This window comes from Brachypodium distachyon, chromosome 2 (assembly GCF_000005505.3).
Source record: "Brachypodium distachyon strain Bd21 chromosome 2, Brachypodium_distachyon_v3.0, whole genome shotgun sequence".
NCBI classification, from domain to species: Eukaryota; Viridiplantae; Streptophyta; class Magnoliopsida; order Poales; family Poaceae; genus Brachypodium; species Brachypodium distachyon.
This window is the reverse complement of record NC_016132.3, coordinates 57,012,228-57,028,969: the sequence shown is the minus strand read 5'-3', so window position 1 is coordinate 57,028,969 and position 16,742 is coordinate 57,012,228. Positions and strand designations below refer to the sequence as shown.

The window sequence follows — 16,742 nt, the reverse complement described above, 5'->3', positions numbered from 1 at the left end:
AACAGACAAAAACAAGTGGATAATGGTTTGGACATGTACCGTCCAGAAATTTTGCTACTTTTCTTTCTCTTTTTCCTGATACATGTAAAGAAATGAGCCTAAAGCTTACCAGTAATCAACTCACAGAAATCGTTACACGATTACTGGTAGTAAAGTGATTATTTTGTGTTTACTAAACTACCTGTTAAATTACTGCATCCCGGATTGTAAGGAAGTACAGGGCTTTCTGCTTTACTTTTACACAGAAGGGAAAGACCACAGCAACATTTGGGAAAGAGACCAATCCAGCAAACCCAAGGAATGGATTGTTTTTCTTCATTAACTGTATCAACCAGCAAATAATACAGCAGTTCTTGAACATAACTTCACATTTGTTCTAGGAGATTTACATTCTTGCAGCACACCTTAAACATTACATAATACAGCAGAAACTTAAATCGGAGCCACATCTCTCCTCAACTTTCACAGTAGAACTATTCGGCTTCCGCTAGGATGTACTTTTACCCCCTAAAAATGCAAGAAATTAGTGTCAGCCCGTCAGAACAGCTTGACACTATAACGCCAACAGCCAACCAAGAGTTTACAAAATTATTACCTGGTTCACATTGACATTTACTTTTACTAGCTTTGTCTGGCTTTCATAACGAGCTCCTCAGTAGTAGCACCAATGATTTCATTGGATCGCTTTAGAGGAAGACAACAGATCCTTCCAATAGAATCCTGAATGCATAATTGACTTATTATTATAACAAAAAGAGAACAAGCAAAATACATAATATCACAATTGTACTGCCATTGAGAACTTTTGATTCTGTGCATTGTTTATTGCAAAATCTGTGAATAAAGTTTATGAGAAACCTTTCGTATGATCTGGCGATGCAAGGATGCAACAAAGCAAGAAAAAAAAGGCTGTAAGAACTAAGAACTCACTCTTGTAACAATACCAAGTCTCTCTAACTTTTGAAGAGCATCAATCACTTCAAAGTTGCATTGCAAACCAAACTCTTCCTGGATTAGCTCTTCACATTGCAAATCAAGATCCTAACATTGGACAACAAAGAATATTTTAACCCAACCTTTGTACTTGCATAAAAATAACTTCACATGAAAAACATAGTCTAAATGACAAAATATACCTCGATAGTAGCCTTTCCATTTTCCATTAATATATAATAGGAAATTATGACCTCCTTGACCTGAACATCAGAAATCACATATATGTAAACAAATTGTGAGTTGAAACTTCCTATGAACACAAGACTCACTTTTGCTGATTCTTAAGAAAGTACTACATGTTTATACTTACTTCCTGCTGAATCACATCATCACAGAGGTGCAGAAGTGTGCCTTTCCCACTATCTAGTTGTTTGTCATACATTGATTGGGTGATCAGGTTTTGATAGGTTGCCATGTTCTGTTGAAACCTGCAGCAAAAGGTAAATTATTCAGAAGACCACTCAACACAGCCTCTAAGGCAAATACAGGAACATCCTAGTTAATAAGGGCTGAAAAGAAGCAGAGAAGACAAAGTGCGTTTCGTGAATGTGTTCTGGAGTAATCCTAGCAGGTCAAAAGAACAAAAAAAAAACTCTATTCAATCATCCACATAGTACAAAGTACTGACGGAATGAATACATTGTCAAATAATAAATCGAGTGTGACTCACGAAAAATAGATCTTAGCGCAATATCCAGCCAGAGCAGAAAGGATGGCAATCACAACCCAGAAATCAGCTTTAGGCATTTCAAGTGAACCAATGAGTGTAACCTGAGCAATGTGGCAGAGGTAATCATCAAATGGAGAGCACCAAAATCAATGAATCAAGTCAGACCAGTTCCATTCGACTTACAAGTCCAATAACAACAGAAACAATGAATTGGACCCAGTCCATTGGTGTGAGGCTCGGGTTTTTCTTCTCGGGCTGCAAATATCATAATTCTGTTCAGCAGAAGTCTAGTTGAATATATAAATACAGATGTGATCACACATCTTTCTTTAGAAAATGTAGCTCCAGCACTAACCAGAACCAACTCCATATCTGCCATCGGAATATTTTTGAAGTGCTTTACATGAATTGCTCTATCATCCTGGCCCTTCGGACTTTTCTTCCTGAAGTAAAACACATGCTATCAGAAATCAGTTCTGGCATGGTCGTTTACAGGAATCATACAAGCAACCATTTGAGATCTCGCAACCATTTCACAACCAGGACAGCAGACATTTTTGTCAGCAACCTCAAACCGAAACCATTATGAGTTGTACCTGTACAAGACAATCACCTCTTCAAATGTAGGCTCTTGGATTGTGATCTTGCCAATTAAGTTCCGCAGGCTACATTAAATATTTAAATGAAAGAAAATATCAGAGCACAGGGGAAATATAGCAGCTTATTGTGATTGTGATGGCATAACAAATTAAGAACACCACAAACCTCAACTTCATTGTTTCCATCCGTATACGCTCAACATATAGCTCTTTGTCTTCTTCACCAACTAGATCATCATCCTTCTTGGACTCTATCACTGGTCTGTCCTTTTTCTTTCTCAAGAAAAGCTTTTGCAGTCTGAAATTCGAATATGAAATTTGCTAACCTGTTGGACGAGCAAGACAAATTGCACAGGGAAATACATATGTCGTGGATAGCATACCTCGTTTTCTCTAGGAGCCATCGCCATGTACGAGTGATGATCATATCCACTTTCTCCATGAAGAAAAAATCGCTAGTGCGGTCCAGTCCTATGCCCCTTCGAAATATGACATACTGGGACATAAAAGATTATGCTAGCTACTTAAAAGTTTGCACATAAAACAACAAGTTGTTTATGAATACTACAGCCACGGAAACTACAGGAGGAAAAGGTCTAAGGTGTTGCACTAATAATATGAAAACCTAAACAATAAATTGACTAATTTGAATTCTCTCACTTATAATCCTTCAGTGATCTCCTAAGACTTAAATTTTATGAAACAACAGTGAGCAGATGCAGCCAGAAAAAAAAATAGCCTACTGAATATGTTTACAAATAAGAGTACGACAGTATTGCATATAACAGCCAGAGCATTCTCACCTTGTCCGAGAACTCTGGTAGATTGTCATGATGGTGCTCCTTAAAATACTTTGTCAAAAGTTTGTTATCCAACTGCACCAGCAAACAACAAAACTGTAATGTCGCTGTGAAATCTAGTGATTATAGACAAGGAGACACGGTTTGGAGTGAGAGGACACTGACCTTTGCTTCATCAACTTTTATTGGCAGATTCAATAGATATTGTCCAGAATGAGCAAGTTCGACCTCATCATCAGATACTATGTTGAAATTGCTTTTTTGCATCACCTGCGCCAAATTAGAGTCACTTGAATCTAAAATGCTACATAATGTATATGGAACTGTTTTAATATTAAGAAAGAACCCCACCCCTCACTTAGTCACTTGGGACTGTAGCATATTACTGATGTGTTCTCCCACATAAGTTCTTTACCTGAAAGAAATAGGTCAGGAAGTTCTGCTCTAGTATATCAACTTCATCAGAAGAAAAGTTCTGCTGCTGCAGCTTTTTGGCACCATGCACAGGGTCGAAGAGAGCAAACAGTTCCTGTGAAACAATTAACAGCCCGAATAGATCAAATTCAAATCTCCTTCAATTTCAACCACCGACAGAAATAAATCTTTAATATGGTTGTACACATCGGTTTGAACCAGAAAATGCATGAAAATTGTGTGAAGATATTTTCAGAAAGGCATGCGAGTTCTCACCATCATATCATCAAACTGGAGATGGTACCAAGCTCTAATGGTGTACTCCACCCTCTTGCAGAGCTTCAAGAATTCTTCCCTGTCGGACTCGCGTTCTTCATGAAACAGGTAACAGGGTTTGATATCAGTTCCAAAGTCCCATACACTCAAAACGATACCCTTTGCTTCAACATGTAGAAACTAAGACAGGTTAATACTTAACATGCGATATTCGATGGCGGCACTACGAAAGACACGCGACAAAACCGTACAAGCACGCAATGAACTGCAATGCCTACGATTACTAGGATTTCTCTACCCACGATCTTTCTATAGTTTACATGTAAAATGTCAACCAGTCAAACCAGAAATCCTGCTCTCCTTCAAAAGAGGCAAGTTTTTCACCAAATAGCATCTACACCTAGAACTATGTCACACACTACGGAAATGCCATAAAATCAGATCCATTTGGTGCTCTGAAGGAGTCAAGGAACTCACGGGTCACGGCCCCATGGTGAATGCCAAAAAAACGGACTAATGGAACAAGCAGACGAGGAGGGGGTAGAGATACCAATGAGATAGGCGAGCTTCATGATGAGCTTGGGCTTCATGACGGGGATCACCGACTCGCGCTCCAGCCGCACCACTTCCTTGTCCCTCCCCATCTTCGCCTCCGCCGCCGCCGCCGCCGGCATTGCCTTCTTGTCTAGCTACCCCCACCAACGCCGCCACGTCGTCTCCGGCGTGGATTCTTCCTGCGGCGCAGCGCAGGAGGAACAGGGGATTCGCGGATTGGCGAGGAAGACGACGACACGAATTGGAACGGCTCGGCGCAACGCGTTGGATTAATTATGGCCGGCGTGGAAAGAAACGCATTTGCAGTTTACAGATCCAACAGTCTTCTTTCTCCGGCGGCCGGCGGGACTACTGCGAACGGCAGAACTCTGGAATACGTTTCCCGTCGATGGAATACGTAGTTACAAATTATACGCTTTGTAGCACAGACCGTGTCAACGCCATCTCTGAATTAAGGAGTTTGAAAAAACTACACAAATGCCACGACAAAACATAGAGTGGCATCGTTTATTGACACTGAGAGGAAAAAAAACTTTGGGGTGTGATTGGGACGTATACGGTGAAAAAACTCCGGTACGGTGAAAACCTGAAAATTCCTGTCGTGAGCCGTTAGATCAAAAACGTACGGTTCGGATTGGAGGTGGGAGTTCCTCGGGCCACTTAAACGTACTTTTGCGGAAAAAACCCTGACTATTCCTCTCGTGCACGTAACCATCCCGGCAACGAAAAGTCGTTCCGATCAGAATACCGATCGGTCGATCGACCATGGATCGTCGTCCTCCGTGCGTTGGTGCCGCCCCTCCGCCAGCCGTCTTCCATCCCTCTCTGACGGCCTCGACGGCGCTGCGCCCTCTTCCACATCCTCCATCTGTCATGTCCAGCAGCCTGCGTTCTCCATTCGTAGTTCCTCGCCGTCTGCAGGCCACCGGCGGGAGCCCTCGCCCGCTGCCGGCCATGATACCCCGTCCTCCATAGGCCGTCGTCGAGAGCAGTGGATCTTCGACGGCACCTGTCCCATGCCACATTACTTCGCCGGCCATGTGCATCAGCGCAGCTGGAGCTCCGCCGGCCACGTGCGGGAGCTTACCTTTGATCACAAATTTGCACCTGCCTCCTAGTAGCAGTACACAGGTAATTAGCCTTACCGGAATTGGTTGATGGTTGCTTTTCTTCTTCTATACAAATTGATCACTGCCATGGTTGTTTATATTAGGTTGGTTGTGATTTGGTTTTACAAACCGCTGATTTCAATGAGGAAGGAGGCCATGATGGAGAAATAAATCTCCCCTTGATCATTGGACAGCTTCAGTACGCCAAAAAAGGGAGCTTCCAATGGTCCAGTTTGTGTGAGTACCCTTGTCGCAAATATCTCTAATTATTGCAAACTTGTATGACTAATGGGTGTTGTAATTTTTAGGGTTCATCGTGTATACCAGGATGTGATGACAAATTAAAGCCGGTCGTATGTATGACATTTGACAATTTGGAAGCAGACGAGGAGTTTTACAAGGCGTATGCTCACAATGTTGGATTTTCGGTTCGAATTGGACAGAGAAAAACTGTTGGTGATGTGATAGTCTGGAGGCATTTTCTTTGTGGAAAATCAGGTTTCCGAACAAAGAGGAGGAAGCTAAGATGAGTTTGACCAGAGAGAAGAAAAGAGCACATGTTAGAAAAATCACTAGATGTGGTTGTGAGGCCATGATAACTGTCAAACGTGAGAAGGATGGCAAATACTCCATATCATATTTTCACAAAGAGCATAGTCATGAATTTTTCACACCAAGGAAGCAATATTTAATCAAGTCTAACAGAAAAGTCAGTGAGAAAGCCAAAAGCACACTTTTCACATGTCATGCAGCTAGCATTGGCACATCTGGGGCCTTTCGATTGCTTCGCATTAGTGAGGGTGGATTTGAGTTTGTGGGGTGCACAAAGAGAGACATGCAGAATTACCACCGTGACATGAGAAGTACTTTCAAGGATTCAGATGCTCAAATGTTCATTGACAACCTTATGAAGAGGAAGCAATTGAACCCAGGGTTCTTCTTGGAGTATGTTCTTGATGATACAAACCGGCTCACACATGTGTTTTGGGCTGATCCTCTTTGTAGAAAGAAATATGTTTTGTTTGGAGAGATCGTGTCTTTCGACTCTACTTATAGCACCAACCAGTATAACATGATTTTTTGCCCATTCACGGGAATAAACCACCACATGGGATCTGTTTTTTTTTGTGCCGCCTTGATTATTAATGAGAAGGTAGAGTCATATGAATGGGGGTTTGAAACATTCTTGAAAGCAATGGATGGGGTTGCAACAAGGCTCATTGTAACCGATGAAGACCAAAGCATGAAGATTACAATTGGAGAAGTTATGCCTAACACTGTACATAGGTTATGCATGTGGCACATAATGAGAAAGCTTCCAAAAAAGGTTGGCCCTCCGTTGAGAGATGACGAACATTTCTACAGTATTGTTAACTCATGTGTATGGGGCTTTGAAAATCCAGATGAATTTGAGGCAAGATGGTCTTCCATGATTGCTGAATTTGAGCTCCAAGACAACACATGGTTCGCTAAGAGATATGAGCTTCGTGAATCATGTATACCAACCTACTTCAGAGGTGTTTTCTTGGCTGAGATTCTAAGAACGACTTCAAGGTCAGAGAATGCTAACTCGTTTTTCAACCACTTTGTTGGTTTCAAACATGCTTTGGTGGAGTTTTGGATTAGGATTGGTACAACCCTGGAAGAACAACGTCAGAATGAACTCAAAGCTGACCATGAATGCCTCAATTCTACGCCTCCATTGATTACATCTTGGGAGATCGAGAAGCATGCTAGTTTGTTATTGACCCATGAGGTTTTCAAAAAAATTCAAAAGGAGGTGTGTGCAGCTAGAGATCATTGCTTGATTGAAAACATAACATCGGAAGGTGATATGAAAAGCACGGTTATAGGTGGTGACCGTTCCTCCAAGTCTCGTCTGGTTCAATTCGACACAACATCCATGAGTGGTCGATGCTCTTGCATGTTATTTGAAACACGTGGAATTCCATGCAGACATATCATTGTGGTTTTGAGAGGTGCAAAGGTGAATGAGCTCCCTATCCATTTTATTCTTGATAGGTGGAAGAAAACGGTTAACAGGAAGGTACTATATGATAGCTATGGCAACGTTCTTGAAGAGAATGAAAGTAGCTCTTCGGATTTGACAAAGCGGAAAATGGTTTTCGAGATACACCAATTATTGTATGACACAATCAGGTTGACAGAACAATCACCTGAGGAATTGGAAGCATTAAGAACTGGTTTGTTGGAAATGAAAAGAAATGTGTCTCAAAGGGTTGCTCCTAACCTTCCTAGTAGAACAGATGAATTCGAGGCATATATTGGTTGTAGCATGCCTAATCAAGTTGAAATTCATCCACCAACTGATGTCCATACAAAGGAAAGATGCAAGAGAATTAAGGGGCACTTAGATAAGGGTGGGCATCAAAATAAGGATGGAGAAGGGAAGCAAACTAAGAAAGGAGAGGGGGGGAAAATAGTGCTGGACAAAAAAACAAAGTACCTAGAATGTGCAGGAAATGTAAGCAAGTTGGCTTCCATGATAGACGTAATTGCCCCAACAACAACTAAGAATACTTCAGGTACTTTTCATATGTAAAAATAAATTTTTTTTCTCTGAAAAATGTATTCGCAGGCACAGACTATACTTATGTTCTCATGTGGAACTGCAGCTTTTTGTTGACGCTCCACCCTACTTGTGAGTTCAGAAATCTTATGATGCACTCCTCAAAGACACCCTCGTGCTCAAGCTCATGTTTTGCATGATTTTTAGATGAAATTTGTAGTTCCTATGAGAGCAATGTACTAGTTTATTTTCTAGAACTTTGTAAGAGATATCTAGTAGTTTGCTTTTCAAAGGGTTGTTATGTGTTCTGACTTTGTGGCTTGCATCGTGCTTCTACTTTCTTGTTTTCCTGCCATTTGTTCAGTTCAAAATGCTGTTATGGAATACTTGTTCAAAATACTGCTATGGAATTAACCTAAGAGCAATGTACTATTGGTATTATCCTGTACATTCACATTCAGACAAGATTTCCTTGTACATGTATGTGCAACAATGTCAAAACAGCAGGAGAAATATTTCCTTGCATGTCACATTCATTCAAGATTTCGGTACAATTACATTGATTCGGATACAAGTACAACAAGTATGAGTATTCCTTTACATCAAAGAAGCCTTGGAGATGCAAATGTTGCTGAAGTTGTTGCCCTCTGTGCAGCAGGTGTAAAACAGGTTCAGTGAAAATGCGCAGCAAGCAATAGGCATCAACACATAGCAGCATTCGCTGGAAGTTTGAAACCACATCAACAAGTCAGGCCTGGCCGTAGGATGAAGGGCAGCACCGGGTCCGGGTGGCCGTCGCGGGAGGCTGCCGCTTGTACCACGCCTCCGTAGCGTGGCCACCGTCGCGCCTTCTGTACAACGCCAGGGTGGCCGTCGCCGCCGCCTGTGCCGCGTGGGGCGCTGGCCAAGGAGAGAGATAAGGAGACCGAGGAGAGGGGTCAAGCGCTGGCCACCGTCGCTAGGAGGGAGAGGGAGGCTGAGGAGGGTGGGGCGCCAGCACGAGAACAGTGGTGGCCGTCGGCGACACCTCCAGACCGGGGGTTGAGATTGGGATCGGGAGGTTGGGGACGGGTGGACTTTTTTTTTAATTTTACCGAATCGTTTTTTCTCAATACCAAGGTGGGGAATAGTCAGGGTTTTTCCCGCAAAAGTACGTTTAAGTGGCCTGGGGGACTCCCACCTCTGATCCGAACCGTACGTTTTTGATCTAACGACTCATGACGGGAGTTTTCAGGTTTTCACTAGACCAGAGTTTTCACCGGATACGTCGCCGATTAAGAATTTGCCGAATAGAATTTTTCTGAATCAATGCTTCAACATGTAGAAATTAAGAATTTGTTCTAACTACGAGTGTGGTGTGTCCGGATCCATGTAGATCTTGCACGAACCCTTCCATGCATTATCTTCTTGACCCAATACTTTGTGGCATCCTACTGCCACCAGGCAAGGGGCTCTAAAGTCGAACATTGTTTGTAGAGAACTGATGGGAGGCGTTTTGGTATTTTAGTTGAAGGTATGGGTGCTTTTTAATTGGTTGAAATATGTAGTTCAAATTCCCAAAAGTCCAAAATTCAATGGTGAGAAGCTCAGATTTTAGAAAGTGGTTTTAGAAGTTGTTGAAATATATGATTTTGATTGTTTAAAAGCTAGACTGAAAAGATTTAGACTTGACACATTGGAAGCTTGTTTTGCTTTTCTCGGAAGTTGGTTTCTAAGTCGTCAAAAAGTTCAACCATGATTTTTTGTAAGTTCTCAACGTAATCTCTGAAAGCTATGTGGTTCGAATTATTCAAAGTCCACAACCCCCTTTTTGAAAGCCTCTCTTTAATTCTTGAAATCGAAAATTATAGAAAACCCGTCAGAAAAATAGTTGGAATGTGTTTCCTTTTCGGTTATGGTGACTGAACTTTGACACTCCTCGGTGACACAGAGATCGGCATAATCGGGTAAGGACGAGAACAAGGACATGGTGGTGGCTCAAACACTCATACAGTGCATTCGGTTGGACAAGTTTTTTTTTTATCGGAGGGTAGCACAAGGGGTTACTCGAACTGATCGTGCGAAGAATCCGACCTAGGTAACAACTACCACTAATCATTAGCAACCTTTTCACCGATCTAGAACTTAGGCCAGAATCACCTATTTGACTTTGGTTTTTTGTTTATATTATCATCTAACAATATCAAGTCAAATGCCAAAAGCCAAAGATAAAAGCACCTAAGTAGTTGTTTCTGTGGCTTATAAACCAAAAGTCAGAAATCAGTTTTAAACACAACCAAACAGTGTCTTAAAACCGTACCATCCTATACGACCAAAGTTATAACAATCTATCTCTCTGTGGAGACATCGACAGATCATGATTTCGACCTAGACGAAAACATTTCTCGAACAGCTCAGATTTAGCAAAACTGTTTTAAAAGCACGCGTATCAAAGAAATGTTGACTAGTGAGTTGGGTTCAGATCCTTTTTAAAAAGTTGTTGGTTTCAAATACGGGGTACCAATTGCGCAACGCAAACGAAGTTTTAAAAAGAGGAGTTGCTCGAGCGTGCAGCGATGGAGTGCTTCGCGGTGAGTTGGACGCAGACCGCCCCCAACGCGCGCTGGGCTCCGTCGTCGCCGCCCACGTTCAAACGCGTTGCCGCTGCCCACGTTAATCTCACCGCCCCCTGATCCCGAGAGAGACTCCAATCCAATCCAGCAGCCCAGTCAGTCGCCATCGGGAACTCCTGGCCAATCGCCACCGGCCCCTCGTCGCCGTTGACCCCACGTCGCCGTCGCGGCGACCTGGCCGCGGCCGCGAACACCGCCTCCCGCCGCCACCCGCGTCGCGTCGAAGTGGGGGAGCGAACAAGGGTAGGAGGAGGATGGTGAGGCTGCCTTACCTGACGGCGCTCACCACGCTCGTCAGCTACGGCCTACTCTTCGCCTTCGGCCACTTCCGCGATTTCTTCCGCAGGATCCTCGACGCCGGCAAATCCAGCGACAACCTCAAGGTCCGTCCCGTTGTTTCCAGGTTTCGGATTCGTTTCGCTGTTTTGTTGTTTTTCCTGGGAAGGGGGAACTCACGCTCTGTGAACTCCGGTAGGGTTACGCGCCCATCTGCCTGGGGTACGAGGATTTCTACACGCGCCGCCTCTATCTCCGAATCCAGGTGAGGGATCTCATCTCCTTCCGGTTGCGATGCCACGATTCATGAAATTGTTGAGGGGGAACTCGGATCATGTAACTCGAGTTGATTGTTTGAGTGATGGAAACTATCTCAAGTGAAAATTGTAGAGGTTCAACGATTACTACAATATCTGAAGCACTCCGACCTCATCTAGTACAACTTTGCTTCGAAAGTCTAATTAGTTGTTTAATGAAGTCAAGGAACTGCTTACTTTTGGTGATCTTGAATGTGCTGTTCAATCTTCAACGTTTTTGTAGTGCTACTCCAATTTTCATCCAGTGTGCAGAGCAGCTATCAGAAATAACTGATCTCTAGTCTGACCGGGTGTGCGTGAACTGCTAACCATATGTGGAGCACTTTTACAATGTACAATTGTACATCCAATGATTTTGATGGCCATTGATGCGAGAGATAATGCTTCACCATGCACCCTCTAGAATAATGTATTGGTCTTATTTTTTGTTTGACTTCCCTTACTGGTAACGGCAGGATTGTTTTGGCCGACCGATCGCTAGTGCACCAGATGCTTGGGTCGATGTAGTTGAGCGTGTCTCAAATGACTGTAACAAGACACTCCAGTATGTTTTCCTCACGTTTGGTTCTACATCTAATTAGTACATGTAAATTTTGCAAATGTTATCTCAGGACACATGACAGGCTCTAATTCAGTGCATCTCTAATGCAGACGTACCACAAAAACATCCAAGTGCCTTAACTTGGGTTCCTACAACTACCTTGGTTTCGCTGCCGCAGATGAGTACTGCACTCCTCGTGTTATCGAGTCACTCAAGAAATACTCTGCCAGCACTTGCAGTGCCCGAGTTGACGGAGGTAGGTGTTTATTTCCATGCCATAATTTGCCTCCATTTAGTACTTCCATAATATAGTGAGGTTAAGGTTAATTGAATTGTACTTAATCTTAGGAAATACTAAGCTGCACACAGAACTCGAGGAGCTGGTTGCACGATTTGTTGGCAAGCCTGCAGCTATTCTTTTTGGCATGGGTTATGTGACGAACTCTGCGATCATTCCTGTTTTGATTGGGAAGGTCTGTGGTGAAGTGATAGTTGTTTTTCTTCTTCTGTTCTTCTGATACATGCTGGACTAATGTGTTGTAGTGATTGCAGGGTGGGCTGATAGTCAGTGATTCATTGAACCATATTTCTATAGTGAATGGAGCTAGAGGATCAGGGGCTACTGTCCGGGTTTTTCAACATAACAGTAAGCTCACTAACTGCTGCATCTCATGTAATGAGTTAATTGGGAGGGATGAAGTCTAATGCTTCCTTTTATTTTCTTCCAGACCCTGCACATTTGGAAGACGTATTGAGAGAGCAGATTGCAGGGGGTCAGCCTCGTACACACAGGCCATGGAAGAAGATAATTGTGATTGTTGAGGGAATTTATAGCATGGAAGGGGAGCTATGCAACCTCCCTGAGATTATGGCAGTCTGCAAAAAGTACAAGGTTTGAGAATTGTGCATACTTCCTGTGTTGTTTATTAGGACCACATCACGTGCTGAAGAAAAACAATAGTACTGCTGGCATAAATAGCACAGAAGCGTTTCACCAGCTATTTAAAATTTGAAACTAGTGATGTATTACAGTATTGACTGGAGTTCTTAAACATCTTAATAGGCTTACACTTATCTAGATGAGGCACACAGTATTGGTGCTGTTGGAAAGACGGGCAGAGGTGTATGTGAACTACTAGGAGTGGATCCAGCTGATGTTGATATTATGATGGGAACATTTACTAAATCCTTTGGATCGTGTGGAGGTTACATTGCAGCATCAAAAGTATGTAGATATTCATTTACCAATTCTGCACTGAACATATATAGATTTGATAAATCTGACCCATGGGTCAACCGGTGTTTTTTTAGGAGATCATTCAGCATCTCAAACACCAATGCCCAGCCCATATTTATGCAACATCCATGTCACCTCCGGCAGTCCAGCAGGTCATCTCTGCAATCAAGGTTGTCCTTGGGGAAGATGGATCTAACAGAGGTATATCAGAAAGGATCCAAAGCTTTTATCCCTTCTGCGCGTTTCTTGTCTTGAGGAAATTCCTAACATAATCATTGCTCTAAATAGGGGCCAAGAAACTTGCTCAGATTCGGGAGAACAGCAATTTTTTCCGTTCAGAGCTTCAGAAAATGGGTTTTGAGGTTCTGGGAGATAATGACTCACCGGTTATGCCTATCATGCTTTACAATCCTGCTAAAATTCCTGCATTCTCAAGGGAGTGCCTGAGGCAAAATGTGAGTTCTCATATATGTACCACACCATCCATTATATGCGCAACAGAAGTACCACTGTCCTGTATTAAATTCGCAAGAGAATTTCTCAAGCAATTCCTCAGTTTTCATATGTAATGCACTATCCATTGGATGTTTTAATTTGGGGTGATTTTGAGTTTTGGTTTAGTAATGTGCCATTTTCTGTAATTCTAGGTTGCCGTTGTTACTGTTGCATTTCCTGCTACGCCACTACTACTTGCCAGAGCTAGGATATGCATCTCAGCTTCCCAATCGAGGGAGGATCTTATTAAAGGACTGGAGGTAAAGTCCACATCCTCTTCAATGTGCCTAGGTGCTTTGGTGTTACGCGTTCGCTTTAATTGCAAACACGTGGAGTATAACTGATCTGAATCCATGGAACAATGTGAATGCAAATTGTTCGATGTATATAGAATACTTCATTCCTGATCTTGTACTAAATTCCATGGAAATTGTTCAGGTTATCAGCAAAGTTGGTGATCTTGTGGGAATCAAGTACTTTCCAGTTGAGCAAGAGAAGACATCTGCTGATAAACTTAAGAAGCTTCAGTGAACAGTGTCAACGGGCAGGTGGAAGCAATCTGCTGCTGTTATGCTAGACTTACTGGGTCGTCTTGGTTGTGCGCCATGCTTCGGTTTGGCTCTTTGTTGCACCTCAGGACCCTTAATTTTCCTTCTGTTTCTGAGGCAATTTCGATCTTGTACAGCTTGTATTATCAGCGATCATAGTTCGAAACATGTAGATACTAATTCACTTATATACACACTGTTTTGTTGGATTCGGGGAAAAGAAAACTGTTACAATCCTGAAACCTTGTAAGTGACTGAAATCATAGATACTAATTCCCTTATTATTATTAATGTCCTTTCAAGACACAACATTAGCTGCGCTGACCATGTCTGAAACCAGATTGACAAGAAATATCCCAGTATCAAAATATTGTCAAATCTTGTTTATGTGACTTAGTATTTTGATGGTTAAGTTTCATAAACCGGGTGTTAGAACACGCAAAACAAAAGAATCTTGAATCTCCCAAGTACTCTCTGCATGCGTTAAGATCATTGATCACTGTATGATATAGTTCTGTTGATTGATCATATTGAATTATCTTAATAGCCCCCCACCCCATCAGGTGCAGCTCTATTTAGGTTTTGCAGTTCTACTACAAGGACAGGAAGATGTTGATGAACTTCCATGGCAGCTAAAAAAGGAAGTTAGCCTTTTGTCAATGAGAAGAAACTAGTTGGGCCTTGGGCCCTTGGTTAATCATGGATGTGAGCAATGTGCCTATCAAGAAAGTATAGAGTGGGCCATAATTGTCAGTATTCACTGAAGTGTTACTGTCATCAGAAGGCAGGAAAGAGAAATGATGTGCCATACTGCTGGACATGCACAAACATGAGATTCAATTCAACTGGAACAACACAGTCTTTCTGGTTCAATGTGCCTCTGCTTGTTTTCTTATGTTTTGTCTGTTAGTAAGATCAGAAAGAACAGAAGAAAAAGGAGATATGTTGAGGAGAGCCTGGTCATGCCTGTTATGATGCAAATGCCTTGTGCATGCAATGTACTGCTCCTGGGTCTGATTGCTTTGCATGGCACAAAAGGGCGCCCTACTCTATGTTTATCTCTGTCTGGTCAAACAGCAGCCTGCAGTAGTACGAAACAATATGCAGGTGGATATTTGCACTTTGCCTTGATAGGGATGAGAGAGGAGTATGTGATGTGGTTCTTTTTATAAAGCTCACTGGATTCTCTGTCTCTTTTTTTGAAGGGGAAAAACTTACTGGATTCTCTCTTTGGGTGATTCAGACTATATGATGTACTATTTTTTATGGCTGATTTGGTGTACTATAGGCAATGTGAAACTGAATTGAGGAGCAAGATTGAATGCAGCATGACAAAAGTAAGAGGTATGGCATCAGATAAAAGAAAGCTTCTATCTAGTTAGTGCGGGAAAGCATCAACAGACACTGCTGCAAACCCATCATCCATGTACATGGACTAACTGTCAAATGGTGGAATCCTGAACGGTCGCATTTTGGAAATTTGACAAGATGGGCTAGGTATTTGGGTATTTCTGTTGGAGCCAGCACAGGTGATTCCTGGTCATTCTACTCAAATTCTGTTTTTGCTGCTACTCCTATTCTAGATTTGCTACTCCTATTCTACTTCCTCCGTCCCATATTAAGTGTCTCAAATTTGTCTAAATATAGATGTATCTATAACTAAAAGGCGTTTAGATACATGTAATATTTTGACACTTAATATGGAACGGAGGGAGTAGAACTTTATGCAGTGCATGTTGGTGCTTGGCTCAAACTTTGCCCTTGACTAACTGCTTTTTCTGCTACCAAGTGGAGTAGATAATTGACACTGTCGCCTGTCCTGCAAACCAGGAATTGGAAAAGAAAAAACTAATTAGGAACATGGATTAGGGCTTTACATAGGACTTACATAGTTTTTCAGTGAGGTGCTGGGTACATACGTGTGCGTGCATAACTGCATATGCTTTTTACATGCATGCTAGTTTAATGCATGGCTCTTTTCAGAGACGTGCATGCATACATATGCACTGCCATTTGTACTGGCTAGCTTTTTATGAGTAGGGGTAACATCCTACCCTAGGCTATCAAAGATGGATACAAAAACAGTAAAAAGAGACAGCACATGAACAGGAAAGATACCCACCTATAATCCTGAAGCCTGTCCCTGCAATTATAAGCTGGCAAGTGAAGCAGCCAGCACTAACTACACCTACAAGGCTTTTTTCAGAGACAGCTAGAGACAAAAGAAAGCAGAGAACAAGCTAATGGGGACACTGAAACACAGAGGGCCCTTGTGTGGTTTTGAGCTGGTTCACAAAGATTCAGTGATGTGTCTTTCCATGGCATGATCAGTGCATGGCTGCAGGTTTGGTGCAGCAGTGCAAAGATTGCAGCCAACCTTGTGCTGAAACTGCATGCATGCATACATGTGTGATGTGCATGGTCCACAAGATCTTCCTTGACATATCACATGAACCATGATCATAACTCTGGCCTCCCCCAATCCAAACATCTTGTCATGCACAATCTTTTCTTCCTCCCCTACCACATTGGAGATATGAGAGAGAAAGAGAAAAGATACACAACTTTAAGTCTTTCTCTATGCTTGTGTGTGTGTGCACACTTTATAGGCATGCAGAGTGTAGCAGGCTGCATCACAAGGCAAAGTGAAATTCATACCTATAGTATATCTATGAAACATTTCAGAACTCCAATCTGTAGGCAGCCAAACAGTACTTGCCTATCAAGAAGGACATCAATGGCTCTCAATGCTCAAGTGCTCTTTGCT

General features: G+C 42.4%; 2 protein-coding genes across 3 annotated transcripts; one reads left to right on the top strand and one right to left on the bottom strand.

Moving 5' to 3' along the window:
• Positions 1–281: 281 nt before the first annotated feature.
• Positions 282–4,668, bottom strand: LOC100835927. The gene is made up of 16 exons (XM_003564943.4): positions 4,306–4,668; positions 3,756–3,850; positions 3,481–3,594; positions 3,231–3,335; positions 3,069–3,140; positions 2,649–2,761; positions 2,432–2,563; positions 2,263–2,331; positions 2,022–2,109; positions 1,850–1,921; positions 1,667–1,767; positions 1,307–1,424; positions 1,137–1,196; positions 931–1,041; positions 596–720; positions 282–507 (listed from the first exon to the last, which is right to left on the bottom strand). The coding sequence occupies exons 1-15, from the start codon at positions 4,427–4,429 to the stop codon at positions 622–624; spliced, it is 1,473 nt and encodes a 490-aa protein (XP_003564991.1). The 5' UTR covers positions 4,430–4,668; the 3' UTR covers positions 282–507; positions 596–621.
• A 5,859-nt stretch (positions 4,669–10,527) lies between these two features.
• Positions 10,528–14,281, top strand: LOC100835314 (long chain base biosynthesis protein 2d). 2 transcript variants are annotated; one of them, XM_003564941.4, is made up of 12 exons: positions 10,528–10,944; positions 11,037–11,102; positions 11,610–11,698; positions 11,806–11,951; positions 12,044–12,168; positions 12,248–12,341; positions 12,424–12,587; positions 12,759–12,920; positions 13,007–13,133; positions 13,221–13,387; positions 13,580–13,687; positions 13,866–14,281. In XM_003564941.4, the coding sequence occupies exons 1-12, from the start codon at positions 10,816–10,818 to the stop codon at positions 13,956–13,958; spliced, it is 1,470 nt and encodes a 489-aa protein (XP_003564989.1). In that variant the 5' UTR covers positions 10,528–10,815; the 3' UTR covers positions 13,959–14,281. The 2 variants fall into 2 exon arrangements, with proteins under 2 accessions (XP_003564989.1, XP_024314217.1); XM_024458449.1 differs by lacking the exon at positions 11,610–11,698 and having other exon boundaries at positions 10,534–10,944.
• Positions 14,282–16,742: the final 2,461 nt, after the last annotated feature.

What these genes read in the sequence shown, in the direction of transcription:
- LOC100835927 (XM_003564943.4), bottom strand. Translation starts at nt 4,429, where the DNA reads ATGCCGGCGGCGGCGGCGGCGGAGGCGAAGATGGGGAGGGACAAGGAA. An exon ending in TACCAGAGTTCTCGGACAAG is followed by an intron (nt 2,762 to 3,068) that starts GTGAGAATGCTC and finishes TTTATGTCCCAG; the next exon opens with TATGTCATATTTCGAAGGGG. An exon ending in ATGGAAAGGCTACTATCGAG is followed by an intron (nt 1,042 to 1,136) that starts GTATATTTTGTC and finishes GTCCAATGTTAG; the next exon opens with GATCTTGATTTGCAATGTGA.
- LOC100835314 (XM_003564941.4), top strand. Translation starts at nt 10,816, where the DNA reads ATGGTGAGGCTGCCTTACCTGACGGCGCTCACCACGCTCGTCAGCTAC. An exon ending in GACTGTAACAAGACACTCCA is followed by an intron (nt 11,699 to 11,805) that starts GTATGTTTTCCT and finishes TCTCTAATGCAG; the next exon opens with ACGTACCACAAAAACATCCA. An exon ending in GGAAGATGGATCTAACAGAG is followed by an intron (nt 13,134 to 13,220) that starts GTATATCAGAAA and finishes TGCTCTAAATAG; the next exon opens with GGGCCAAGAAACTTGCTCAG.